Here is a 27,320-nt window from a genome sequence, read left to right as displayed (position 1 = left end):
TTGTCTTCTTAGAAGTTTTTGGCAGTTACACAGTAAATAATAAATAATCGGAACAAGCGGTATCTACTACTTTGTCATTTACCAATTAGTGTCAGCCATTATCCTAGGTCCTTTACAAGAGGACCTGAAGAACAAGAGGACTCTGCTTAAATTGGAATCTGCATGAAACATGCCAATTGCAGATTTACTTACTGAACAACGCACATTCTCTTATTCTTGGGAAGATAGCGAGCTATAGCTGAAAGGATGCAAAGCAAGAAAATGAGTAATTCCCTCTTTTTCTTTTCTTTTTGGTTACACAACGCTTTTGCCACTGGTGGATTTCCATTCATAATACATAAAGCATAAATCTTATTCAGGTCACCTTGAGGATGAATACATACAATACAGGCATACAATGGAGGCTGCTTGCTTTTTCTTTTTCTTTTTTAATGATGGAATGGAAATATCACTTAACTGTTCCTGAAGCACCCCCAAGCACCCTTCTGTCAGGTTGACATCTGCCAGTTGAAATGACTTTAAACTAGTCTTTGCAGGTGGCAGCTGTCCTGTGTATTCAGCCTCAAAATCCAGTGCAGGCCATACTGGATTCCTGCAAAGAGCGTCTCCCATTTCTGCCGTGAGTTCCTCCTTCAGCGGCAACCTAGGCATGTTCCAGAACATTCACAAGACTGGACACCCAGAAAGAAGCACAGCCTATTAACTGGTCTGAGTAGCATACTGCTACGTACTGTTTTGTCAGAAAAGTCTGGCTGCTTTCCATGAGGCTTACCAAGCAAGTGTGCACTCAGTCAAAATCTTACCCTTTCCCAAAATGTTTTTCTGCTCATGCAGAAGGTTTAGGAAGGTAAGTATAGTACATACTTAAAATTGTTCTAACCAGTCTGGTTTGCATGCTGAGTAAGACATTTTTCGTATCTTGCATTTTGCAAACTAAATGTAAATGTTGAGGGTGTTTTTAAAGTCTTACTAAAGCATCAGATTAATTAAACCTCTCATGAGTGCCTGATTACGACCTAGATAAGGATAGCAACTCTTGTGGAAGTACCCCTTGAAAACACACAACTCCAAAAAGTGTCATATTGTAAACATTCAGATTTTGTGTCTCCTCGGAGAGCTTTGTTTCAAGACCAGCAAAACTGGAAATATTGCTGACTGAGAAAGAAGAGAGAGATTTTTCCATTTCAACCATGTAATTACTTAAAATAAAATAACTGAAGTTGCAATGGGTTGTTTAATAGGCCTATTAACTGGAGCCACTATTTTACAAGGAGTCAATTATATAGCACGTTGACGAATGGAAGAAACATTAAAAATTTAAAAGTGCAGAAGCTGCCTAGAAAAAGAACACTACAAGGAAGAAGGTATTGCAGCGAGGTATCTGACACCTTTTTATAGCTTCCCTGGACTTCTTGTCATTTTTCAAAACCCATTTTCCAGACCTTTACTCTTTTTTTTTTAAAAAAAAGGTAGATAGGTTTAACTGTTTCTTCCATCTTCCCCTTAAGGTTTTTACATTATATAAATTGTTTTCTTCAGTCATGGATTTATGTCCTTATAGTGTGGGCCAAAAGGAGCACATTACACTTGGTTTGATATTTCAGCACTTCTTTCTACTGGAGACTGGACTTGCTCAGCTTTCACTGTCCCTAAAGTCGGTCAGATAACAAATAAGCATTTGCACAGAGTCAGTGAAATAACCAGTGGGCCGATTTAAAAAGAAGTGTGTGGGCAGGGCTTTTTTTTTCTCCAGCCAGAACTTGCCAGAACTCATTTCTGGCACCTCTCAGGTGGGCGCATTTGCCATTCTAAGAGAATGAGGAAGGTGCTCATGTTGAGTTCTGTCACCTCTTTTTCTAGAAAAATAGCACTCTGTGAGCAAGCTCTTTCCGGTAGGATGTGTAACTAGCCTACCTGCTGAACAGGTTTGGAATGCTGAAATGCCCTTTTTTGGCCCATCACCACCACCATCACCATCATATTGTCCCTCATCTGCACTACACATTTAAAACAGTGCCATACCAAAGAATCATGGGAATTGTAGTTTGTCAAGGTAGTTGAGAGTTGCTAGGAGGCTCCTGTTCCCCTCATAGAGCTACCATTTCCAGAGTGGTTTAATGATCTTCCCAGGATACTCTTGGGAATTGTAGCTCCACGAGAGGAACTGGCAGAAGACAGAGTTTAATGAAAATGTAGATGTCAGAAAGCTCTCTTTCAAGCTAGAATCATAAATGTGCATAAGACCTACATGCACATACTGGGGCTGTATGCATCTATGGTTCCTTCCACCCAGAGACCCGGTTGCAAAGGCGCATTGCTGATCCATTAACAAAGCACAAATGGCATGTTTTCTGGGAGTGGGGCAGGGGCACAATTTGGTCCCTATATTCTCCCTCCTAATGACTGATTAAATAGAGATTTGTGGTGGCAGGAACCATGTTCTCTGTGTGTCTTTTGAGTGGACCTACACTGCTACATGGGCATGCAGGTAATGTACAGGAGAGCAGTGCTTTATTATGTAAGATGAAAATTCTGCCTATAATCACGTTTGGCTCCTTTATGAACCTATGTGGTGTTCATACTTCTGTTTATCCAGCAATCAAGTTCTCAGTTCAGGAGACCATTCCTAAAACAAAAACAACCCCTCCCCTCCCCACTGCAATACAAACTTTCCCCATTGGCATTTAACTATTGCTATTAGAACACAGTGTGTTCCATCTAAGCAGCAGCGTAGCAATGCAGTCTGGGCACTAGACTCTAGAGAATAGCAGCAGCAGCAGTAGTAAAGTCTTACTTCCTAAGTGATAACTGCCATTTCCAAAGCCCTTTTCCAGAAAAGAACAAAACCTGGCACATGTTCAGAATCACAGCAGATACAAATGCAAGCTGGAAAGCAGTAAAGGAAGAGCCAATGGCTCATCTAATCTAGCACCCTGTTCTCCGTGTGGCCTGTGGAAAACCCACAAGCAAGGCCCAAGGCCAAGAGCCCTCTCCCCTCCTGTGGATCCCTGGTATTCGGAAGCATTGCTGTTTCCAAAGGTGGAGCCAGAGCCCAGCCACTACAGCTAGTAGCACCTTTACCTTCCGAAAGGATCCTTTAAAAAACAAACAAACCACACCTCAAATTTTGTCCTTCCTTTCCCTCACATTACACCAAATATATGGGCACCAATCCAGGATGTCATATTTGTAGAACAACCTGAATGTCAGGAAATCTTAAAACATATGGTCATTCTTTCGTTTTGTTGAGAACAGCAGTTTATTGCTGTGGTCTGCCTGTGACACTTAACATGTAAAAATAAACCAGTGTGTGTGTGCAATGCATCATAAACTCAGATCCCTGGCATCTGTTTACGCTAGTGGTTAATCTAACAGTTCTGGACACTATTCTTGCCAGTTCGGTCTGGTGCTATCGGAGAGAAATACGAAAAAGGTATTTTACTGGCGTGTCAAGTCTTAAAAGCAATAGTAGCTGGAAATGTAGAAAAGGCATGCTCAAATACCCTGCATGATGCTTGCATCACTGGATGGCTTTTTGTAAGTATTCCCATTGGTTCACAGATATGAATATATTACACTAGAGGTGGACAGAAATTCTAGATCCTCTCCAGGGGCTCAGGGTGTGAAAGTATGTAGAGGCTATCTAGATAGTTGCAGGAAGCTCTACTGAACTGGTATTTCTGCAACCTACTTTTGCATTTGCTTAATAGCTTAGGACAAAGTAAAATAATTCCCTTCACAGTGGATGTTTGATCATTTGTGAGGTACAGGGCTGAACCTCTACCACCAATTTTCAAACTATGTTTTCTCTCCTACAAGGACTCCTTTTGCAGAGCTGTCACCATCTCCATCTTCACATAAACAAACCACAGAGACTCTACCAAATCCCAAGGTCTGTAATGTCGATATAGGAATAAATTAGATACCTCTTTTGCTTAAACTATTTACAACAAACTTGACACACAACAGTTTAAATGTTAAAAGCTGCATAAATATCAGCCAACAACATTGGGAAGAAAATGAGACAAGTATCTCCATTCTACCAATCTTTGGAGTTATGTGAGTATATAAAGCAGTTTGCTCCCAATCGGGGAGATCTGTTCATATTGTAATTCTCAGAGATTTGGCTACAGGGGTTCTTTATGTAGTGAGGTCACTCGTCCATTGGGAACATGCATGGCATATTCATTTATTAAAGCTGCTGTGTTCTTTAGCATCTCGTGAAACGTGTCCATAGTCTTTCTGTAAGCGCCTCGTTGCAATACAAAGAGGCGGAAAAGGTTTAGAGGTTCTGCCTTTTGGAACTCTATGGGGATACCCAGTTCCTCTGGCAGGTTCCTGTTCCCAACGAAAAAGTGGTAAAGCCTCTTTTCCTGCAAGCTTTTCTCTAAAAATTTGAGCATGTCTTGCAGCCTGGCTTGCAGCTGTGTAGAGGCCCAGTCTGCACAAGGAAGCGTCTGTAGTAAATGTAGCATCACTGTTTTGAAGTGGTAGTTTGTAAGGCTGCTTGCCCCCATTAGACTGCACTGCTTTCCATGAAGGAAGGACAGAATCTGGAGGCAGCTGAGGTGGCAGGAGTTGGCAGGCAGAGTTTTGGAAATAAACTGGATGTATCTCTTCTCATATACTGCAAACGTGAGAAGCCAGTGAATGCTGGAAGAGGGGCCCTCTGCCAGGCTACTGCATGGGAAATGGGAGATGAAATATACATCAGAATCAGCATATTGTACCACTGGGGTGAGGTTGAAAGTAATGGTCTTTCCAGATCGAAACTTGATTTTTAGAGCCCCAGGCGCATCCAGGAGATTGAAAGTGAGGTTGAACTCGTACTTGTGTGAAATTTTGTTCCATGCCTTAGTAAGCGCAAGCTGGAACCACGTCATAACCTGGTCAGAATCAAGGTATCGAGTGTCCTTATAACAAAGGAGGTCCTCCATATGTTGGTTCTGCCTAGCTTGGTTCATTTTGCTGTGAAGAAGACACAGCAGGTCTTCCCCGAGCTTAGTCTTGTCGCAGATACATCCTGTTGAGTTCTCATCTGCCCGCGAGATCTTTATCATCCCATAACCCTGTTTGTCTGGGGAGACAGTTTCTTCCGAACACCAGCTTTCTAACTGGAAACAATATGGCTCCGGAGGAGTAAAAGGGACAATGAAGTCACAAGCTAAGGGCTTGTGAGCTCTCCAGTTCTCATACATGCTCCCGACTCCTATGGATTCTTCCACTTCCATGTCTGCATCTCGGTTACACACACTTCTCAGGGCTTCCAGCAAGTCATCTGCAAAGCCTTCTACAAGCTCTCGGTTTCTGGCGATATCACCAGTCACAATCTGGAGGCATTTTTCATAGAAGTTGGCCAGTGTGGCATTGTCTGGCAGGACGACTCCCTTGAGCGCTTTCCCAAGGACACTAATTTCATCCTCCTCATTGGCATAATTCTGCCAAGTCCCTTCCTTGTAGTCCTGCCGCCAAAACTCAATCAGAAGGAAAACCACCATGGACAAAGCAGTCCAGAAATTCCAAGAGAGGGGATTGTGATTGTATTGCTCCTCTGTCTCTGCAGCCTTCACTGAAGGCTTTGTTAAGGTCTCCTGCATGGCAATCTCCTGTTCCAGTTTAAGCTGCTCCAGCCTCAGGTTCTCCTCCCGCTCTTTCATCTTCTGGATGACTTCCTGTGTGTTTTCAAGAACAGTGACATTTTCCTTTGGGAAGAGGAGCGGATGGTTGACGATAGCCGTGATAACCACCAGGCACACCCGGAAGATTCCTGCTGGCATGGCAAAAACTTTCCTGTGAGGAAGAGGGAGAGAAACAGTCAGTTGTGTTTAGATCTCACATGCACACAAAGGAAATCAGATGAATTCTTGGCTTAGTGGATAAAAACCAAACAGGAACACAAGAAATATCTGCGAACTTTCAGATACAGGGTTGTTATTCAATGTGGTGATAGCGCTAAGATTCTGTCTGTGCAAAGATTTCTTCCTTGCCCACTCCCTAACTCTGTGCTGGGGTTTCCTCCAACCCTCTGGAGCAGATTTGGGGATGGTGGGGGAAAATCTCAACTGATGTACGGTAGCACTAATCCTTATTTATGTCACAATATTTATTTACTGCTTGATTGTAAGAAAATCTCAAAGCACAAAACATTACTTGAATACTTCCCATAGAAAGCAGTTATATTATGAACAATTGTTTTGCCTGAATAATCTGTGTTCCCTTATGCACATGGCCTGTGGATCATGCTTCTAGAGCAGGCACCCCCAAACTTGGCCCTCCAGATGTTTTGGGACTACAATTCCCATCATCCCTGACCACTGGCCCAAAACATCTGGAGGGCCCAGTTCGGGGATGCCTGCTCTAGAGTGCTGTGGTCCATAGGATGCTCTGTTCTTTGAAGTCAGACACTATCAGAAGCTTCCCTGCAGCCAACATCATGGTGCCATAGTGATTTCTGGGATCTCAGAAAAGCCCTAGCTACTGCTGTTGCAGGATTTTATTTGAGGATGAGTTCTGCTCATGGTGTAGCACATACCATATGTGACAAATTGAAGCACTTTTAAAATGTTTATTCCTGCCCGGCTGGCAAAGAGTTAACCCACCTCCAGCCTGACTGGCATAGAACTCTGATGGGGGCGGGACTGTGCCCGGTTTGAAAGGGGGGAGTGTCGGTTTGGTCAGTTAGGAGGAGGGAGAGGGAGGAAGGTGTGGTGTGGTGTTATGTGGTGGCTTGTATGAAGACAGTTAAGAGGCTAGGACAACTTAAAGTTAAATGTTTGACTGAGTTTATTTTGTACAACTGGAACAAAGCTAATTAATAAATGACACGTTAAAGAATCACTTATGTTTTAACACAATAAAACTTCATCTCTGTTTTTGCCAACAAGAGGTCCGTTTGTATTTTTCCAGCGAGGTACCAGGACTCACAGCCGTGGTGACTCAAGAGAGGGCCAAACTCACCTCAGGCAGGGAGGAGGTGGTTTGTGTCCTGAAGTTACACGGAGGAGGCTTAGAAGGGTAACCTGAGGTGCCAAGAAGTTGCCAGAGTGCCTAGGGCAAACTTCTACAGTGGGGGAATCCAACTGAGGGAGACCCTTTACAGGAGGCAAGAGGTTATTCCTGGGGGACAGCCTAGAGTTTCTTAAGGTACCAGGCCACGTAGGCTGGAAGGCTCTCCTTACTTAGAAACCCATTAGGAAAAGGGGTTGATTTTTGAGGCGGCAGGAGCAGAGGGTGGGTGTTTTCCCCTCTGGATTCCTGTGTCGCAGTGATAGTAGGAGAGAGTGGGACACGGGTCGTCACATTTTTGGTGGCAGCGTCGGGATCGAAATTCAAAGCTCACGCGCCTAGTTTGGTTTGAGTCTGTCAGGATTTTCCTGTGAGGAAAATGACTCACGTAAGAAAACCCAGAGAGGCAAAAGGAGATGAAAGAACGGAAGGGGCTGAGGGAAGCCCAGGTTCTGAGGTAGAACTGATGAAACTACGAATTGAGATGGCCCGGATTGAAGCTGAAAGTGAGAGGGAAAAAGCTAGAATTGAAAGTGAGAGAGAAAAAGCTAGGATTGAAGCTGAAAGTGAGAGAGAAAAAGCTAGAATTGAAGCTGAGAATGAGAGGGAAAAAGCTAGAATTGAAGCTGAGAGGGAAAAGATGGCATCTGAGGAGAGAATGCAGTCCGAGAGGTTAAGGGTACAATTAGAACAGGACAGAATGAAGCTTGAAGAGATACGTTTGCGATCAGAATTAACTAGTGGCCCAGTTAATAATGATAGTATCGCAATTAATTTAAAAAGGTTCCCCAAATTTGGAAAGGACGATAATGTCGAATCGTTTCTATTTACCTTCGAACGCGTTTGTGTGGAATTTCAAATACCTGAGGAGAACTGGATGCTTTATTTAAGACCTCAAATTTGTGGGATACTAAGTGAAATTTACGCTGACCTGAGGGAAGAAGAGCTGTCAAGTTACCAAGTATTTAAGCAAAGGGTCAGGGTTCGATGTGGACTCACGGCTGAACAAAGCAGAAAGGCTTTTCGTGAGGCAAAAAAGGAACATAAAGAGACTTATGCCCAACTAGCTAGCCGCTTAGATAAATTACTTGACAGATGGATTCAAGGGAGTGGAGTGAAGGACTTTGATGGGTTAAAACAATTAATTTGTTTAGAACAATTTTTTAAGCAAATCCCTAGCAATTTACGTTGGTTCTTGAGGGATAAAAAACTGAAAACTGTGGCACAGGTTGCCGAGGTCTTAGACGAACTACAAGGTGATTTCAATGAAATAGCATTCCCAAAACACTCACAGAAGGGTAATCCATGGAGAAACAGAGAAATTAAAGACAGGCAAGAAAATTTTCCTGTCAGGGAATCAGTTTCTGACAAGACAGGGTCTAAGAAAATCACTTGTTTTTTCTGTAATCGTGAGGGCCATGTACGTGCCAGGTGCCCCCTGCTGGTTAAGTCGCAAACTACACCTACTGCAGCTAAACAAGTAAAACTGGTAATGCAGTCACAGGAAAATAGCTCGCCTCAGACAGAAGGCTCAGAGAAAACAGACAGTCCAGCTGAGACTACTTCTAAAGTCTTGCAGGTCTGGAGGGCTGAGCAGGAGTGCAACCAAGATTACATGGAGCCAATTGAATTAAATGGTCAGTTTTTTTTAGGTTTGAGGGACACAGGAGCAGAAGTCTCACTTGTCAAATCACAATTTGTTCCAAAGGAGCAGTACCTCAAGGGTCAGTCCTATAGTTTAAAAGGCATATGGGGCCCACATTTTGAAGTACCATTAGCTGAAGTTGATATTACCTACAAAGGATTTTGTGGCAAATGGAGAGTAGGAATCCTAAATGAATTGGAGGTACCCTTTTTAATAGGGAATGACCTAGCTAGTCAGAAGCATCGTATTCAAGTGATAACTAGGTCTCAGTCTCAAGTCACTGAGAGTAATCCTCCTGCAGTTATAGAGTCACCCATAGATCCTAGTGAGGATGAAGGGCTGATTAGCGTGCCAGTGGTCCAGGAGCACGGTGCCCAATTCTTGAGTGATCAAAAAGAGGATGAAACTATAAAAGAGCTGTGGGGTAAAGCACAAAGTCCTACTGCAGAAGTAACTGTGGAGAACCCCTGCTTATTTACCACCATTGAGGGAAGACTGTATAGAATTTCTAGGAGGAGGAAAACTGCTGCGGTTTGGGAAAGGAAGAAACAGTTAGTGTTGCCAAGAGCTTACCGGTTGCAAGTGCTACAAATGGCACACGACGCACCCTCAGCAGCGCATCTAGGCATTAGAAAGACTAGTGATAGAATCCAAGCAAGATTTTACTGGCCTGGGATGGGCAAAGACATCAAAGAGTATTGCAAGTCCTGTGTGATCTGCCAAAAAGCAGGCAAAAGAGCGGACAAAACGCGAGGCTTGTTACAGTCTATTCCCGTAATTACTGAGCCCTTTTCCAGAGTAGGAGTGGACATCCTCGGGCCTATCTCCAGAGTTACAAAAAGGGGGAATAAGTTTATTTTATGCCTAGTGGATTATGCTACGCGCTATCCAGAAGCAATACCTCTGAAGGACATTGACTCAAAGACTGTAGCAAAAGCCCTCATGTCGGTATTCTTAAGGCTGGGATTCCCCAAAGAAATTATAACAGATTTAGGGACATCCTTCACGTCCAAGACCATGGAAGAGCTTTTAACTCTTTGTGGGATTAAGCATGTTAAAACTACGGCTTATCATCCACAGTCGAATGGCTTGACGGAGAAATTTAATTCGACCCTGAGCCGGATGCTAAAAACCTATTCCATCAATCATCCTAACGACTGGGATGAGAGGCTGCAACACTTCCTATTTGGTTATCGCGAAGTGCCGCAGGAGAGCACAGGGTTCAGTCCTTTTGAACTCCTATTTGGACAACAGCCACGAGGACCCCTAGACTTGATGAAAGCAGCGTGGTCAGGGGAGGAGCAGATCGACAGCCCTGATGTTGTGACGTATCTACAGGAGCTGCAGAGCGACCTTCAAGAGCTACGGGAGCAAGCTGCTCACAACTTGCAGCAGGCACAGCGTCGACAGAAGCAGTGGTATGATGCACACGCAAGAGACAGATCTTTCCAGCCCGGTGACAGTGTGCTCGTGTTAAGAACAAGACGTCGAAAGAAGTTGGAGATGTCGTGGGACGGTCCCTTCGAAGTGGTCAAGAGGATATCAGCGGTGAACTATTTGGTAGAGTTAGATGGGGAAGGGAACCGATGTAAAAACTTTCATGTAAATTTACTTAAGCCTTATTTTGACAGAAATAAGTTGGTGTTGCAAGTAAAGGGGAAGGTGACACAAGGAATTCATTTAACTGGATGGGGAGTGCTGAGTAAGGGCACAACTCTAGCAGAGGTGTCATTCGATGAAAGTCTGACCCCAGAGCAAAAGGAGCAGTTAAAATTAGTCCTTGCCCAGTTTGCTCAGATCTTCTCAAACATCCCAGGGAGGACCAGCCTAGCAACTCATGTAATAGACACAGGGTAAGCACATAAGTGGGAAGGAAAACATCATAGCGGACGCCTTATCCAGGTATTTTTTGAGAGGTATAGGATGGTGCAAATTATTATATGAAACGGTGATAACCCTAGCAGAACATTTGTGCTTAGGCGTTATAATCTGACACATGCCAAACATGGTTTATCTGTGTACAAGTTTATGAGATGTTGATTTAGTTGACTTTGTAATATGAATGTTATAGAATGCATTGAAGTATTTTGGACCCCAAGCCCATTGCTTTGGCATTGCTCTAGTTAATTAAGAGCAAGCCGACGCAATGTCTTTGTGGTGGGGGAGATATGTGACAAATTGAAGCACTTTTAAAATGTTTATTCCTGCCCGGCTGGCAAAGAGTTAACCCACCTCCAGCCTGACTGGCATAGAACTCTGATGGGGGCGGGACTGTGCCCGGTTTGAAAGGGGGGAGTGTCGGTTTGGTCAGTTAGGAGGAGGGAGAGGGAGGAAGGTGTGGTGTGGTGTTATGTGGTGGCTTGTATGAAGACAGTTAAGAGGCTAGGACAACTTAAAGTTAAATGTTTGACTGAGTTTATTTTGTACAACTGGAACAAAGCTAATTAATAAATGACACGTTAAAGAATCACTTATGTTTTAACACAATAAAACTTCATCTCTGTTTTTGCCAACAAGAGGTCCGTTTGTATTTTTCCAGCGAGGTACCAGGACTCACAGCCGTGGTGACTCAAGAGAGGGCCAAACTCACCTCAGGCAGGGAGGAGGTGGTTTGTGTCCTGAAGTTACACGGAGGAGGCTTAGAAGGGTAACCTGAGGTGCCAAGAAGTTGCCAGAGTGCCTAGGGCAAACTTCTACAGTGGGGGAATCCAACTGAGGGAGACCCTTTACAGGAGGCAAGAGGTTATTCCTGGGGGACAGCCTAGAGTTTCTTAAGGTACCAGGCCACGTAGGCTGGAAGGCTCTCCTTACTTAGAAACCCATTAGGAAAAGGGGTTGATTTTTGAGGCGGCAGGAGCAGAGGGTGGGTGTTTTCCCCTCTGGATTCCTGTGTCGCAGTGATAGTAGGAGAGAGTGGGACACGGGTCGTCACACCATGTCATCACTGTATGGCAATAGCATGGAGCCCAAAGTGTGTGGGGAGAGGGGATCTAAAGACCCAGCTCCATGGCAGGTATAGAAATTAGTCATGTGATGGAAGGAGTCACAGGTAAGGGGGGGCTGCCACATGCGGCCCATCCCGAATATACATCCTGCATAATGTGAACAGTGAGAGGAAGCAGATGGTAATTCTGACTCCAAAAGGGCTCCATTTAATATTTCCACAGTGCTGATGTGCACCCATCCTGTTCCCACAGCTGCCAGGAGCCTACAATTATTCCCTTCTAGCCTGTAAACGAATATGATTCAAAGATTCGCCCCTCTGCAGTATCATAGCACACCAGCTTAACGAATAAGAACAATCCATGCCATGTCTACTCAGTACCGGTAAGTCCTACTGAATTCAATGTGGCCTAGGATTGCAGCCTTTATCTTTTGCTAGATGAAGTCTCTTTTGTTTTGCAAATCGATTTCCCATCCAGGTGTCCGTTATATGTTTAGCAGCCTGTGCACATCCCAAAACGAGAGTGAGACAAGGGCTTTGCACTTAAGGGAGACAGATGCAAAAAGTAATGAAGAATGTAGATGTGGATACACAGATAAAAACTTTAGGAAAAATGTAATGAGAAAGGAGAGAGGATCAGGAAAGATTGCCGTTGCACGGTAGCATCTATGACACCAAATATATAGCCTGTCTGTTGACATCACTGCAGGAACCCTTCTTCACATATCCCTCTAAAGCCTAAACCAATCTTCCCCAACCTGGTGCCTGTCCTACCCTATAAATCAGGCATGTCAAACCTGCGGCCCTCCAGATGTTTTGGCCTACAACTCCCATGATCCCTAGCTAGCAGGACCAGTTGGGGAAGATGGGAATTGTAAAACATCTGGAGGGCCGCAGGTTTGACATGCCTGCTATAAATCAATCAATATACAAGGAATTTTTTGCTACTTTAGCAAAAAAGATCAGTATTTTAAGTATCGCCACAACAGAGCACATTACTGTTGCTCCACCACAATCATGAGAAAAGAGAACACGGATGCTGTCCAGAGATTTTTTAAGAGGATAGGGGTGAGAAGCCAGGTAAGGGGCCCCTCTGTCCAGAGACAAATTTTCATCACTAGGTAGCATCAACTGGCTTGGTTTCAGGGGGGTGACGGGGTGGGGGCTACGGCATAGCCATCCCTTTGTAATTCTAAGACTGGATCTTTCACTACCTTACCAGCTGCCACCTTGCCCTCAATCCTGGCAGTTAGCTACCATAGCAACCAGATTGGGTATGGCCGCAAAGCAAGGCCTTTATTTACAAGTGAACCGCATACATATGACAGAGGAATGAAAACCTTCCCAACTACAGTGGTACCTCAGGTTACAGACACTTCAGGTTACAGACGCCTCAGGTTACAGACTCCAGTAATCCATAAATAGTACCTCGGGTTAAGAACTTTGCTTCAGGATGAGAACAGAAATCGCGCAACAGTGGCACAGCGGCAGCGGGAGCCCCCATTAGCTAAAGTGGTACTTCAGATTAAGAACAGTTTCAGGTTAAGATCGGACCTCCAGAACAAATTAATTTCTTAACCCGAGGTACCACTGTATAGGCAACTGCTGAAGCACCACATTCAATTCTGTCAGTTAGAAACGTATCAATCTCATTGGCAACATCATTAATTTTACAAAATTAAACTGTTTGTCCATCTATCTAACATGGGAGTTGACCCTACTGCAGTTGAGTATGCATTTGATTGGTGGTAGTGGGGTGGTTAAAAACTATTACTGGAAGATGGATCAATAGTTTATTGCTGTTTCTCCCCGAGATGCTAGAGTCTGTATAGGTGATGCAGTGTAATGGTATATGCACTCCAGATTAAAAATAGGGTAGAGTGACCTTTTCAAAAGCAGAACCATCCCTCCACTCTTACATGGCACAAGAGAATACATGAGATCAATGCTGCCCTTCCTATCTGTCTTGTCTACAGGCTGAGAAGAACAGTACTAGCTCAATCCCCACTGTAGTGACAATACGAGTGCTATCAGACAGACGGAAGGACAATAGATTACAGCCATTTGAACACATAGGCTCTTGACTTCTTTGTCAAAACTTACGATTAGCCAAACTGGATGTGCAAAGTAAGGGCAGGCATACGAGTCCCTTGGCTCAACCTCATTTTAGCAAACATTTTAGAGTTGCTCCCGTCTTGCTGTGTAGATAAGGACAGTGAACCATCTATCTTGTTGTTTCTCTGCTTTCAATGATAGCATTAAAAAGAACACCCCTAGATCCATCACCAGAGCACACAGATATCAGCACAAATCCTGCAACTGATTTGAGAAGAGCAAAGTGAAATGGTATTATTTCTTCCTGCCTCACTCTTTCCTAGGTGACATCTTCACATCCTTATTACAAGTGCAGCACAATTATTTCATTTTTATCAGGTTGGATCTACAGCAGATGTTCACATGGCCGTCATTTGCACATTATTAGAAAATTGTCATTTTCTCCAGCACACCACTCTCCAAAGGGAAAGCTAAAGCTCATCAAACACAGATGCTCTAAAAGCAAGAACACAACCACAAAACCACACAAAAATCTGCCATATTTTTTTTATTAAGTGCTGCTGGTGGACAACACCCTGCACAGTGTGGAATTCAACCCACCACCCATGACTGGTGATAGCCCTGGAGGGGGTAGATAAACCTGTTTCTGCAGTCCCTGATAGAGAAAAACCAGATTTACTAGCTACAAGACTGAATTCTGTTTGGTGAATCAGAAACTGCAAAGATCTAGTCACTAGCGTATAACATGATGCCTATTTAAAAAGAAGTGATCAGACCTCTGCCTCGAGGATCTTGCAGCTTTTGATAATAATGGGGAAGAGTGATGGGAGTGCAGGAAGGGTAAAGAGAAATTGATCCAATGCAATTGCAGGTGTTTCAGACTTCATTGTGGTAGAAGTGGGAATGAATTAAGGGGCCATGCTAAACGTTTCAGGGAAGAGGTGGGCTTCATAGCTGCCAAGTTTTTCATTTTCTCGCGAGGAAGCCTATTCAGCATAATGGAATTTCCCTTTAAAAAAGGGAGAACTTGGCAGCTATGGTGGGCTGTGAGGAGAGATCTGAAGGAAAGGCACCGTGCAGATGTTCTGGGAGGGAGGTTGCCAAAAAGATGGCTTGAAAATCAGGCAACCTTTGAGTGGCTCAAAGTTGGGTAGTGCCCCAGGGTTATATATGCCCCAAAGCCAAGCATTTAGGAAGACTAGAAACACAAGGCACTTCCTTCAGTTTCAAGAGAATGGTGCGCAAGTTCTATTACGTATAATGGAACTTCATGAAAGTACAGCTTAAAGTCACTCCAAAAGAAGATACTGGGAGCACACTGGATCATCTGCCCAAGTACATGCACAGTACAGCTATCTGAAAGGAAACGTATGGAGATCTGCACAGGTCCTCCTAATGCAGTGTTTCTCAACCTTGGGTCTTCAGCTGTTGTTGGACTACAACTCTAATCATCCCTGACCACTGGTCCTGCTAGCTAGGGATGATGGGAGTTGTAGTCCAACACCAGCTGGGGAGACCCAAGGTTGAGAAACACTGTCCTAATGCATGCCTAATGATTATTACAGTATAATTACAAGATTATTGTATAATCTCAGGAGGAGCATGGCTGTGACTGTCATGAAAGGACCCTGAACTTCTGGATTTGCCACCACACTGCGGGTAGAAGAGTTGGAAGGAGTGACAATCAATGCGAAATGGATTATTGAGAGACAAGGGCAGATGGAGGAAGCTGGCAGAGGATCATGAGAATGAGGACAAATAGTTTGTGCGAATTCCAAAAGGGGCTTAGAAGCCAGCATGGGTTTTTTTGCAAGGAGTATATGGTGAGAGAAGCAAAGGGTTATTGAGCACATAGAACTAGGTATGCCGCAATATATTTTGTTGCCTGAAGACAGAAAAAAATCCCCCTCTGGTAAGACAAACACTTTAGAATGAGGGTAGCCAACCTGGTGCCCTCCATTTGTTTTGGGCTTTAACTAATCAGCCTCTAGTCAGCATAGCTAATGTCCAGGGATGATGGGTGTTGTAGTCCAAAACATCTGGAGGACATCAAGTTAGCTACCTTCGCTTTCAAAAGTCTTGATGCACCATTCAAACACCAAATACAGTGGTGCCTCGCTAGACGAATTTAATTCGTTCCACGGGTCTTTTCTTATAACGAAAAATTCGTCTAGTGAATCCCATAGGAATGCATTGAATTTTTTTTTGCCCATAGAAACGCATTAATTGAATTTCAATGCATTCCTATGGGAAACCGCGATTCGCTAGAAGAATTTTTCGTAAAACGAATTCGTCTAGCGAGGCAACCTCCGCTAGAAAGAACCTTTCGTTAAGCAGAAATTTCATTAAGCAGGGCATTCGTTAAGCGAGGCACCACTGTACCTGCCTTCATATATTTCCTCGCTATACCCTGCTGCATAGCAGAAGCAGCCCTGCCAAGAACATATTCCCTGCAAGGAACAGCCAAGAGTATTAGGGCTCCTTTGTTTAGAAGAGTCAATGGGGGAGGACCATGAATAGTCTTAAAAAAATAAAGTGTTTATTATCTTAAACTCTTAGGTAATACTTCAATTAGAAGGCATCCATATAAAATTAAATATATCCTATTTAACTAAAAAAAGAGAGGAGGAAATAGTTATATTCCAAACCCAAATCCCACCGAGGTTGTTTAAAAATAAGCCACAAGGTGCCTTCATCCGTTTGCAAGAGATCTTCAGGAAGTGCCACAGAGTTCCTTTTTTGGCTCTGTATTTTTAGAGAACAGCTTGTATGTTTTGAGATTCAAATATAGCATGGCGGGTTGCCAGCGACTGGGCTTTGGTCTTGAAACACTAACTACAGGCGCCTCTGACATGGAAGTGAGCAGGGAAGACGCTTGACAGCAACAAGATAACAGGCGGCGCTCATTAGGGGCATGTCCCAGTCCCTTACCTGATCAAATGGGCATGGCTTCTTCCACAGTCAACTGGCGGCCACAGTTCATAAACAAAAGGGTGATTTAAAATTGGTTCAGCAGGGCACAATACAGAGACGGGGGGGGGGCAACAAGCAGATTTTATACGAAGTATGTGTGCATGACATCTATTTCTATGTATAAAAGCTACATGCAAAACAAGCAACACCGCCAACATGCTCCTTTCAAAGTTTAAGGGTGGGCAATCTAGCAAGCTTTCCGGGAACCGGTGGGAAGAGATGCCACAAGCCGAGATCATAGCAAGACCCACATGGCTGAAGGTTTTTCCTTAAGAGACTTGCCGTTTTGGTGAAAAGCAAGCTATGCTGGTTGATCTTAGTGCTCCAGCAGCATTCAGCTCGGGGCCGAAAGGTGTGGCTGAGCTTCTTGCGTATGTGAGATTAGATGCATAACAACCGTAATCCCAGCCCTGACAAACACACAAAGCTTTTATTAACATTTATGCATGCTTTCCCACCCTACCTGTGCACACCAGCTGGTTAGCAACATCAGATGGAACAAGGGTGTCACCAACACCACTTTGCATGTCTACTTCAATGGGTAGTATAGAGGGAAGAAAGAAAAAAGAGCAGAGCAGCTCTGACACAACCCCTTCAGGGGGTGTTTACCTGGCTTCTGTTATCGAGTGATTAAACTGCTTCGCTTTGATTGTGTTGCCAATTATGAAAGAGGAAAATGCCTTCTGGACTTGTTTGGGCCCGTAGATAGAAGCGAGGCCCCCCAACTTCCCTTCTCCCAGATTTTCGTTACCCCCACAAAGTTAGTAAAAAAAATAAAAATGTATTTTTATTAAAAATTTCTTGGTTTACAAAAGTATGTGCAATGTCTCTTTTTTCAAATTACATTGTCTACAGTTACAGGTAGGTAGCCCTGTTGGTCTGCCGAAGTCGAAATAAGTCGAAATAAAGTCGAAATAAGTTGAAATAAAGTAAAAAAAAAAAAATTCCTTCCAGTAGCACCTTAGAGACCAACTAAGATTGTCATTGGTATGAGCTTTTGTGTGCATGCACACTTCTTCAGACACTCTTCTGTTTAACACCAAAAATGATATACCCTTCTGTGACATTTCAGTGCAGCAGATTCTTGTAGGAATGTGGCTCTGGTTGGAATGGTAAACAGGGTGAACGTTTATTTAATTTTTATTTAATTTACGAGAAACTGCAAACACTTCTGATCGGTGGACACTTTGGAGGTGAGGAGAAGGAGAAGGCTCGTGCATGAAGCGTTAGATTATGGTTTAGTGTTCCAATTGAATCAGGCCAATCTGTCTTGACAAACTGTAGCTCACACATTTTAAAACCTTGTTAAAGGAATGGCTATACAAGGAGAGTAAAATATATATAGGCAGTTGTTTCAATTACACCTGCTGTCTCTTCAAAGCTCTTGCTATAATAATGGATCATCTATGAATTCTTGCAATCCCCGCTATCATTAGACAGCTTATGTGATATGATGAAAGTTTTAAAAGATTAGGACACTCCACCTTAAAAAGATGATCAGCAAGGAAGATTGTTACACATAAGAGAGTAAAGGGTGCAGAGGCTACAGCAAAGGAAAAGCAATTTATATTTTTGTGGTCTTCATTTACACAATCAATTTCTATCCATTTTAATATGGTATTTATCTCTAAGCATCCCTACAACAATCATTCACTCTTGGTGGTGTTGGAATGCTGAGTTTAAAATTATTCAGCTAATACCATATGGTATAATACAAGGTTTTACTTTAAAATCAAAGCAAAATACCTGTGCGTACCGTCAAAGGTTAACTATTTAGCTGATTCTGCCTTGAAGAGGGATTTGTGCTAAGATTTTACCCCTGTATTAACTGATGACAGGGCGGGGGTGAAATGAGGAGGGTGTTTCATCACGCAAGCATAAACACTTGTGCTGAGAGAACAATCACCTTAGAACGATATTGAATTCCACCCACATCTTTTAAAGTAGCAAATATTGCCTCAACATTTCCTTGTACTCTCCTTCGTGTTTCTTACATATTCTGATTCTTAGTTTATCTGGCCATGTTTTCTAGGGACTCGGCTATACAGTGGCAAATAAAATGTTTTAGGTGTGTTGTAAAGTGCAATATACAAATGTGACTCTAGATGGCGATGGTGAGCTATGGCAAATTCAATATATTTTTCAAAACTTTTTTTTAAAAAAAGCATTTTCACAGCGTTTTTGGTGTTCCACCAAGATTATAGGCTATCTAGGATTACCACTGCCACAGCATATATAGTGTTCCTATGTCTTTAACAGCAGGCCACTATGCAGAAATAAAGCAAAGGAAGCTTTCCATATCACATTATCTCTATGGCCAGGAACATCTTTGCCAATTTGATTTCTGATGTCAGCAACAGTGCCAGCGGGATTTTCAGAAATTAACTTCTACGGAGTGTCTGATCTCAGAAGAGCCCACCACAGGAAGGTCCATCCTGGTTGCTTAGGAGAAAGCAAAATCAAAATATGGAGATTCCAAAGAGTAGAAAAGAAGACAGAAGCAGGAAAACTGCACTCAAGAGGAGCGGAAAGCAACACCAGGGGTTCCTATCACCTGCTGTCTAAACAACTAATCAATCACAGTTCTGCCTTTATTTATTGGTTAAAAACACTAAAAGGCAGGAACAGGCTCACCTCACAGAAATTTCTTAGAAGGGTAGATGCACATCTAGCTACAAAAGGAGTCTGGGGATCCTGTCGGCTATGGGTCCAGTGCATCAGTACTTCCTCTACCAGCCTTTTGGGTGTCAGACTAGACCTGGGGATGAAGCAGAAGAAAAATGCAAAATGCCCATTTTTGCCTCCCACTATGAACACTCTTTTTGATGGGTCCTGTGCTACCTATGCCAAAAATGGCAAAAACGAGGTGATTGCCCTTCCCCATCAATGTGGCTTTTAAAGCTACCAGTTAGGAATAGGTACACAGCAGATTGGACATCTCTAGGTAGCTTTGTGAAGATTCAAAAGAAAACTTTAGTTATGCCATGTATCTCAAAATGCTGCCACTGATTACAAATACTAGCAACATTCTGCTTTTGCCAGAGCAGTCAGTCACCTGGCCCGCACTGGCCACTCTTTCCAGCATAACATTTGGAAAGGACCTCCCTTTCAATTATTAAGGTTAAATAATTTTCATGGAAATCCTGACGTTTTTCCTGTGTGATGTTCGAAGTGGCTCCTCCTTTACCAGAGCACAAATGCCTGGCAATCCAAATGGAGACAGGGTCAAGTATTTGTTCTTTCAGAAAACAATAGGAGTGACATATTGTTTAACAGCCTAAGGGCTTTTCCTGTACAAGGCAAACAGAAGCAGTGTAGTATTCCTGAAGGGAAGACGATTCACTTTTTCTCCAGAAAAATAGCTGAACAAAATTGCACAACCAAAGTTATTCTCAACCAGTTTTATCTGAAACCTAGCATCTTGTTCTAAATTGTCTTTAAAAGTATGCTGTACTGAAGAAGATCTTAGCACCCAGCCAAGTCTAATTCAGCACTTCTCGGTCATGTGGTTTTATAGGCACAACTACATGCATTAAAAATAACATTCTGCTTTTTTAATTTGTTGCTTGAGGACTGTGCTACAATATTATGAAAGTTGCTCTGGTTTCAACGAGAAGCTTAAAAGCAGCATCAGCAGCAGTTCATTTGATCACATTGTCTCATGACAATTGCTTTTGGGGACTCCCTAAAATAACAATGCCTATGAAAAGGAGCCATACACAATAACAATCCTAGTCAATACAAGCACTATACATAGCATAGTTTTTGACATTTCTTCCTTCCACTGGCCAGATGTGTTGCTATCAGCATGTAAGACCCAGGACCAGCAGATCCCACAAGATTTTCATAGAGCAATTTTTCTGTAGTATTTCAATAGGACTTAAAATCCCTATACAGTCATACCCATTCGTTCTATGGACTGAAACAAAGGTAGGGCTGAATGGGTACCCCTGTATGACTGGATGTCCTGTTCCCAGCAGTAACTATGGTTTCCTTTACACAACCACTTGCCATTCTCCTTTCTCCTCCCAGGATTTATATCTATCATCTATCTATCTATCATCTATCTATCTCTCACCTTTCTTTCATCATGTAACTCAAGGCTGGACAGGTGGGTTTCCAGGGCAGTCTACTATTCTAGGCATTGACCAGCCAGATCCAGACCTGATTTGCTTCAGCAAAGTAGCTGCATCATGTGCCCTTGGAACAGGAAGTTGTCAAAACAAAAGGAGGAAGTGGAGAAAACTTGGCAGAAAGCGGTGAGAATGCATGGTGACAAAATGCACTCCTGGACCAAAAGCTTCCCCACTTGGACACTCACCAATTTACTAAGAAAGGGACAAGAATTAGATCTAGTTATAAAAGTAAACAAGAACTCAAATGTTTCCTCATCCTTCAGACAACTTAAGAGAAGTATTGTTTGGACCACTAGGGATATGCAGTCATTTACAGGCTGTGTGGTCAGAACAAGGGCATTCACAGCAGCTTACAACATCTATCTCAAATCACAGATAAAAGGGTTGAAAACTCAGGCATCTCTGTTCAATAGCAGCTCCAGAGCAAACAACATACCACAACTGCTACAGATACAGGGTTGCCATATATCCGGACATACCCGGAATACTGTGGTTGAAGGCAGTGGCCACACCTCAAAAAACATATATGTCTGGATTTTCACTTTTTGAAATATGGCAACCCAAAAATGAGCCCTTTCAAGTTCTCAGACGATGAAAAGGATTTACACCGGGAATTCCATGGTTGATTAGGAATGTTAAGGAAAATCCCGAGGTGCAAGGATACTCAATAGCCCAGCTCACCCCAGAATTTTCCTTAACAGGAATAAACAGTGCACATAAGGAACTCTAAAGCTATAAAGTGTAATATCATTTAAAGTGTGAAAAGACTAGCAGGCTGCATGGCCATACCTTAATAACCTCATGTTTTCAACCATTTACAGCTGATTTGCTCAATTGTATTGCTTCTAGTTTTATTTTACTTGGTTGCTGGACTGTGTCAGAAGACACTGCTTTAAGCCTTTTAAAAGGTACTCCTTTCTCTAGTCCGTTTGATTTATATCCAGGTGGAAGAATAAATTATAGCTCTTGCTATAGATTTTGAAGATGAGAAAAGTCACACCAGTAATGAGACAGAATTTTTAGAAATGCCTCAGAATGTCACCAGATTTCCCTTTTTATGTCAAAACCCTTGAAGGGACCAAAAGCATATGCCAGAAACTGACCTCTACAATTTAAATTGTCAAGGGTCTTGCCATAAATGAAAGACAGACTCCCACAAGTGACTGCAATGATGGGGAAGAGTTTGGAAAAAAGTTCACGTGAAATCAATAGTTCACATCTGACGGACATTTGCTTTTCCTTTCCTGTTTGTAAGAGATGAAGAAAGTGAAAGCCCCTTATGAACAATGAATTTGCCAGTAGTAAAGATGCTAAAATAAAACATGTACTGTTAGCACCACATGCAGTTTCCAGAAGGAGAGCTGAGTTTCTGCATCACGTACATTTAAACAGAGGCAGAGAATAAAGAGTACAAGAATAGACAGGTGTGGTGACTCACCAAAGCATTTCACCCACATTCATCACAAAGTGAAGAATGCCAATATAACTTTCTTGCTTGCTTTCTATAAAGATTTATATACCGCTGCATCATGAAAATATAACACAGCAGTCCACAACAATATAAAAACATAAAACCAAACAATTCCCTAATAAAAAGTTTAAAAGAGTTAAAAGCAAAAAGAAATTATGGGAGTTACCAGAAACTTTAGATCTGTCTATAATTTAAAAAGGTAAAGGGACCCCTGACCATTAGGTCCAGTCGTGACCGACTCTGGGGTTGCGCGCTCATCTCGCATTATTGGCCGAGGGAGCCAGCGTACAGCTTCCAGGTCATGTGGCCAGCATGGCAAAGCTGCTTCTGGCAAACGCCGTTTACCTTCCCGCCAGAGCGGTACCTATTTATCTACTTGCATTTTGACATGCTTTCGAACTGCTAGGTTGGCAGGAGCTGGGACCAAGCAACGGGAGCTCACCCCGTCACAGGGATTCGAACCGCCGACCTTCTGATCAGCAAGCCCTAGGCTCAGTGGTTTAACCACAGCACCACCTGGGTCCCTATAATTTAAATTTAGATAAATATCACTCACCCTCTTCCTTCGAGAAGCAGCAGAAAATATTAGAAGGGCCATGCCATGTGTCTCCATGGCAGATCCACCAAATACAAGGCAATTGGCCAACACATGACTCATCTGAGACATGTCTGTGGTGAGCAAAAATGGTTGCTTGGTTTGTAACCAGGAGGCAACTGGTTGGTAGAATAGCCAAATGGAAATCTTCTCCTCCCATTAGAAGGCAAATTTGCAGCACCATGGAAATGATGCATCATGACTCGTAAGGCCTCACAGTGATGAAATGATAATACTGTTCCAGACGTCAAAAAGCAGAGTTGGGCAGTTTTCCAGTTAAAAGCAGGGTGGATAAAAATCAATGATTAAAAAAAAAATTAATCAGATTTTTAAATTTAAAATGTTTTTTTTATTTAAATCAATTTTTTAAAATTTAAATTGGATTTTTAAAATAAAATGCTTTTGGAGGAAAAATCTTTCTACATATAGTTTTCTATTTAGGTTACATTACAGTCGAAAGGCTATCCCTCAGGAAATAAGGATTTGTTTTAAGTTTTTCATGTGTGCTAAAACTCAGCCTATTTTTTTAAAACAACAACCGTTGTTAACAAACATGGATACATACACTATAATGTTATTGTTTTAGTTAAATAAATTGTGTAAATTGTTATCCTAGGGCAAAGTTTGCAACCTGAGCAACTACTTCCGGGTTAGCGGAGTTTGTAACCCAAAGCGTTTGAAACCCGAGGTACCACTGTATTGCTTTTAATGTATATTCCAGAAGGGGCCTAGATGAGCCATCTCTACATGTATGCAAATGTTTACATAAACTTGCAAAACAGCAGCAATGCATAACTCAAAATATTTTCTCCAAAACTGTCCATAGCGCTGAACAAGTTTGTTCAAACTGCACTAGACTACTGCCAACTGGACTGCAACATGTGCCTCAGAAAGGTGTCACATGGTCAGCAGAAGTAGATACAGTTAACATGCATGTTATTCAAAGTTTACACCAGTTCCAATAAGTTAATGTTGTGCAAGGTTCCAAAAATGTGGTTCTTTTCCACTGTTTTGTTGCTGCACATTGCTCCATTCTTTCCCATGTACTTCACATCCTGCTTCTCTGCTAAAAAAAGTGTGGGCCAGGGCTTTTGCTTATACACTGTACAGCTGAGCTGGCACCTACTGCTTCTGGCAGCACGTGGACCAGGCATCCTCATACACAGCTGCATCCCTGCCCATGCCACACCCTGCCCATGCCACCCTGCCCATGCCACACCCAAACTGTGCCAGCTCCCGACCTAGAACTGGAATGTCTACCTTTCAGGAGCACTCCACTATTAAAAACCTAAATGGAAACTATGCAGCTGGGCAGAAATTTTTTTGACTTTATGGTCACACACACAGTTACAGGCAAGCATTTTGTTGCACGTATATATGGTAATAGACAGAGCTACAGGCACACACCCCATCTTTTCTCAGAGTTGCATCAAGTATATTTTTCAGTTCAGCAGTGAGTGGGTCACGTCAAATATGCAAAATATAGTGTAATGTTTCATTGAGCCCCTTCTTTGGATACCCTAGTGCAGGGGTGGCCAACTCCCAAGAGACTGCGATCTACTCAGAGTTAAAAAGAGGCAGTGATCTATCCCATTTTGGGGGGTTTAGGTTGTTGAGCTTTTTTTAGGGAGGAAAGCCCGTTTTTAGGGGTTCAGGTCAAAGGTGTTGAGCTTTTTTAGGGGAGTCAAAGTTGTTGAGTTTCTTTGAGGGGAGCCAGTGATCTACCACAGACTACCACGATCTCCCTGACCATTAGGTCCAGTCGTGACCGACTCTGGGGTTGCGCGCTCATCTCGCATTATTGGCCGAGGGAGCCGGCGTATAGCTTCCAGGTCATGTGGCCAGCATGACAAAGCCCCTTCTGGCAAACCAGAGCAGCACATGGAAACACCGTTTACCTTCCCGCTGTAGCGGTTCCTATTTATCTACTTGCATTTTGATGTGCTTTCGAACTGCTAGGTTGGCAGGAGCTGGGACCAAGCAACGGGAGCTCACCCCGTCACAGGGATTCGAACCGCCGACCTTCTGATCAGCAAGCCCTAGGCTCAGTGGTTTAACCACTGCGCCACCTGGTAAGTGGCTAGTTTCCTCTAATTTCTGCTTCTAATGTTTCTATCAGTTGCTTCCACCAATAATCACAATGCTTTTGCAAGCACTAGTTGTGTTGCTGGCCAGCAGAAGAACTATGCTGAAAATTATATTTAAACCACCAGCAGCCTTCCCCCCCCCAGTGGCCAAGCAGATAATTTTGAGAAGCCCACAAGAACGGCCTAAGCGCAACAGCACTCTCGCATTGTTGCTCCCTGGCAACTGGCATTGCATGGTATGCTGCCTCTGATGGGCAGCCATGACTAGTAGCCATTGAGACTTAATACTCCAATCCCCTTCTAGTCAGAAGTAGCAATGTATTATCCAAAGCAGTGGAATAAAATGAGTCTGGTAGCCCATCCCTATGCATATTTACTCAGAAACAAGTGCTACTGAGCTCAGTGCTGCTCACTTCCAAATAAGTGTATGCAGGATTGCTGCCAAAGTCTTTCGAGTTTTTAAATGCCCTCCCCAGGGAGGCTTACCTGCTGCTTTTAAAAAATGTTTTCAGCACCAGATGAAAATCATTTAATTCTCATAGGCTCTGTTACCGGTACATCTGCACACTCTTAATCCTCCGAATTGTAGCTCTATTGTGCTCTCTTAGTGACACAGTGCATCTTATTATACTTTTTCCCCCTTGATGCCACTGACATGTTTGTGCTACTTGTTATTGTTTTATTGATTGTAATTACATTGTAATGGTTTATTGTCATAAATCAGCCAGAGGCCAGTTCTATTGGGCAGCATATAAAACTGTAAATAAATTAGTCCCAACCATTATAGTACCTACCTGATGAGAAGCTAGATTGGATATGAACAGTCCCTACAGTAGGTATGATGGATAGAACAAAGTCAGTGTTATTTAACTCACACATCCTTTATTCTTTGTCCCGTGTTATCTGAAGAATGTTATATCATTTACTATGTGATGGCAGCCCCTTACTTTCTGAATTGCAGTGAGTGGGTCATGCCAAATATGCTAAGGATATGCCAAATATCCTAAGCACACCCATGGGTGTAGCTGCCCCCCCTCAATAAAAATACATAGCAACTGGGGGGGGGGCAGAACCTCGAACAAAAATCCTGGCTATGCCCATGAGCACATCTATCTCTTTAATACCGTATTAAGTGAAGCAGAAGTCAGTAGGGCTTACTTTTAAGGAAATGCATTTAGTACAACCCAGGCGTGCCAACGTATGTCTTTGTGTGGGATGCACCAACATACAGCAGCAAGCTACAAAAACGAAGTTATTTTCGTGGGGGAAGTGCAGGGTTTGGGAAAGAGACTGTATCTTTAAATGGTCCTTTTTCTCCCCTGCCATGCTTGATGCGCCTCTTCCGCTCTCATTTCTCAAGTAACTAAGAAAGATGTTGCCCTGCTCACTACAAGCCCAACTTCCTCTTGTTAAGGCCACATCGCGCATACCTCTCGCAGACCCTCGGAGAAGCAGCTCCGCCTTGCTCGCCCTTCCTCACGAGGAGGCGTCCTCGGGGGCTGCGTCCAGCAGAAGGGGAGGGCGGAAGCGGGCAAAGCGAGGGGGCAAGACTCGCATCCCCCGGTCGGCGAAGATGGAGGTGAGGCGCACTCCTCGACAAGCAACACGGGCTCAAACTTGGAACCGCGTTTTCAGACACACAACACACGCGCGCGCACGCACACCAAAGCAATATATTGCATGGCCATCTTTTGGCGGCAGAATGTGCTAAACTTCGTACTCACAGCGTCCTGCAAACTTCTTGTATGACCCTAAACGGTTAACACGGATCTCTTTGCCCGCGTCCTTTCCTACGCCGGACTTTTTCACGCGGCTTTCATGCTGGATAAGTTTAGGCGGACAAAGGGCTCAGTCGGAGCTCCTTCCAGTTTCTCTCAGCATCCTCCACACTCATTCTTCTCTGGCTACGAAGCTGGCGTTACTACGACGATCACTTTCTAGCTTACTCATTTCCTGGCGGTCGCTGTTTTTCGTTCTGACAATCACCGCCCCCGCCCCCCCCCACGCGCTCAACTTTTGGTCGAGTCCCGGGACGCCCTTAAGGTGGAAGGCAAGAGAAAACTTTTTTTTTTTTTAATCAGCGCTCTCAGCCTTTGGCGATTACAGCAGGAACTCGCGGCGGGGTGAAGAAATCGCGGACGCCCTTAATTTCTGCTTGTTGTGCAAGACGCGAGAAAAGGGGAAAAGCAACGACGCAACAAGTTTCCGGAGTTTGCTCCTCGTGACTTGCAATACTGTATATATGAAATACAGAGCGAGAACTGAAGCAATTCCCGCTACCTCTATATAGGCAAAGTTTCCTCCCCCCCATTAAAAAGTCAGGAACCCACTTTCTTTCTTTCTTTCTCTACTTTTTTCTTCCGTAAAATCGGCTTGCCAATCTCTATACTCGATTGATAATAGCCAGTT

General features: G+C 43.3%; 1 protein-coding gene across 2 annotated transcripts; it reads right to left on the bottom strand.

The window, feature by feature from the left end:
* Positions 1-1,215: 1,215 nt before the first annotated feature.
* On the bottom strand, positions 1,216-27,073 carry ITPRIP (inositol 1,4,5-trisphosphate receptor interacting protein). Of its 2 annotated transcripts, XM_088670639.1 has the most exons (3): positions 26,636-26,903; positions 19,257-19,380; positions 3,874-5,790 (listed from the first exon to the last, which is right to left on the bottom strand). In XM_088670639.1, exon 3 carries the CDS (start codon positions 5,775-5,777, stop codon positions 4,128-4,130), a length of 1,650 nt encoding a protein of 549 aa, XP_088526765.1. In that variant the 5' UTR covers positions 5,778-5,790; positions 19,257-19,380; positions 26,636-26,903; the 3' UTR covers positions 3,874-4,127. The 2 variants fall into 2 exon arrangements, with proteins under 2 accessions (XP_034988982.1, XP_088526765.1); XM_035133091.3 differs by lacking the exon at positions 19,257-19,380 and having other exon boundaries at positions 1,216-5,790; positions 26,636-27,073.
* Between the last annotated feature and the right edge of the window lie 247 nt (positions 27,074-27,320).

This window comes from Zootoca vivipara, chromosome 5 (assembly GCF_965207765.1).
Source record: "Zootoca vivipara chromosome 5, rZooViv2.hap1.1, whole genome shotgun sequence".
Lineage (NCBI taxonomy): Eukaryota > Metazoa > Chordata > Lepidosauria > Squamata > Lacertidae > Zootoca > Zootoca vivipara.
Note: the sequence above shows the minus strand (reverse complement) of the source record. Positions and strands in the feature narration are given on the sequence as shown.